General features: G+C 35.0%; 1 protein-coding gene across 1 annotated transcript; it reads right to left on the reverse strand.

Moving 5' to 3' along the window:
- Positions 1–211: 211 nt before the first annotated feature.
- Positions 212–760, reverse strand: LOC142180954 (uncharacterized). The gene is made up of 2 exons (XM_075253059.1): positions 447–760; positions 212–341 (listed from the first exon to the last, which is right to left on the reverse strand). Exons 1-2 carry the CDS (start codon positions 758–760, stop codon positions 212–214), a joined length of 444 nt encoding a protein of 147 aa, XP_075109160.1.
- Positions 761–1,615: the final 855 nt, after the last annotated feature.

Here is a 1,615-nt window from a genome sequence, read left to right on the forward strand (position 1 = left end):
CACACTTATGGCAGAGATCATAGTTCTTTGGTTTGCTAGAGCTGCCCCTTTTCAGCATTCCTCCATTTCTTCTAACCATCTTCTGAAACCTTTTGGTTAAGTAAGCCATGTCACTGTCTTCCTCACTTGAGTCATTGCTGTCAGCTTTTAGAACCAAGTTCTTTTCTTTCTTTGGTTCTCTTCTTTCACTGTCTATTTTCCTCTTCATCTCTTAGGTCTTCAGATTTCCAATCAGCTCATCTATGGTCAGCTCATGCAGGTCCTTTGCTTCAGTAATAACATTCACCTTGCTTTCCCAAGGACTAGGCAGGATACTGAGAATTTTCCTCACTAGCTTGTTCCTGGGAATGGTTTCACCAAGTGAGTGTAACTCATTTATGATGGAAGTGAATCTTGTGTGCATATCTTGAATAGATTCATCGTCCTTCATCCTAAAGAGTTCATACTCGATAGTGAGCATATCAAACTTAGATTGTTTTACTTGAGTAGTTCCCTCACGAGCTGTTTGCAATGCTTCCCGTATCTCCTTAGCAGTATCACAAGCAGTGATTCTATTGTATTCATCAGGTCCTATTCCACATACCAAAATCTTCTTGGCATGAAAATTCTTCTCCACAACTTTCCTATCTGCATCGGAGTATTCTTTTCTAGTTTTTGGCATTGAGAATGGAAGTTCTTCAAGTACCTTTGTTGGGACGTAAGGACCATCACCTATGACATCCCATAACTCAGAATCCTCAGCCATGATAAAATCATGCATTCTTGTCTTCCACCATCCATAGTATTGCCCATTGAACCTAGGTGGTCTGTATGTAGATTGACCTTCTTCAAAGTTTGGTGGAGCAGCCATACGGATCCTTCCTAGGTGTTAGCCTGATAGGAGGAACCTGCTCTAATACCAATTGTTAGATTATACGAGTCCACCAAACTATAGAGTACCTGGTCCTCTATGTGTTTCTACTAAGAATGCTACTGAAACAGTAAGTAAATGAGATACAGGATTTTTACGTGAAAAAATCCCACACAAGGGGACAAAAACCACGACCATCAACGTTTCGAATGTAACAATAGGTTTCGCGCGACGGATGCATGTTCAAAATAGAATCACGGTCATCTGGCATAGCCACAACCCCATTTGACGTATCTACTGTGAGCACGTGATTTTTTCCTCACATGAATTACTCCAAAAGAATTCTCAAAATTAGATCCTTTTCTTTAATTATGTGTTATTCTAGGAATTAATGTGCAATTTTCCGGATTGCTTGCATATTTTATGCATTTTAATTTTATTAATGCATTGAAAATACAAAAAAAAAAAATATTGCATCTGCATTTAGAATTTAGCTTTACATTCTTACATTAATTAAGTAAATTATTTTTTTACAAAAATGAAAAATTCACAAAAAAAACGTATTTGTGCATTTTAGTGTTTAATGTCAAATTTTATGATTTTTCTTTTAATTTTAATTTAATTTGGTATTTAATTATTTGTGATAGGTATTATTTAAAGTTAATTAATCTTTTTAAATTTAATTAGGGTTTTTAAAAAAAATTAATTAGGGTTTTAGTTTTAATTTTTGGAAGAAAAGAAAATGGAAATGATTAAATAAAAGAG

This window comes from Nicotiana tabacum, chromosome 5 (assembly GCF_000715075.1).
Source record: "Nicotiana tabacum cultivar K326 chromosome 5, ASM71507v2, whole genome shotgun sequence".
Lineage (NCBI taxonomy): Eukaryota > Viridiplantae > Streptophyta > Magnoliopsida > Solanales > Solanaceae > Nicotiana > Nicotiana tabacum.

Bases quoted from the DNA above. Each gene is read 5' to 3' on its own strand.
- LOC142180954 (XM_075253059.1), bottom strand. From the start codon at position 760: ATGCATGATTTTATCATGGCTGAGGATTCTGAGTTATGGGATGTCATA. The intron at 342-446 runs GTATGAACTCTT...AACCATTCCCAG, and splicing joins TTTGATATGCTCACTATCGA to GAACAAGCTAGTGAGGAAAA.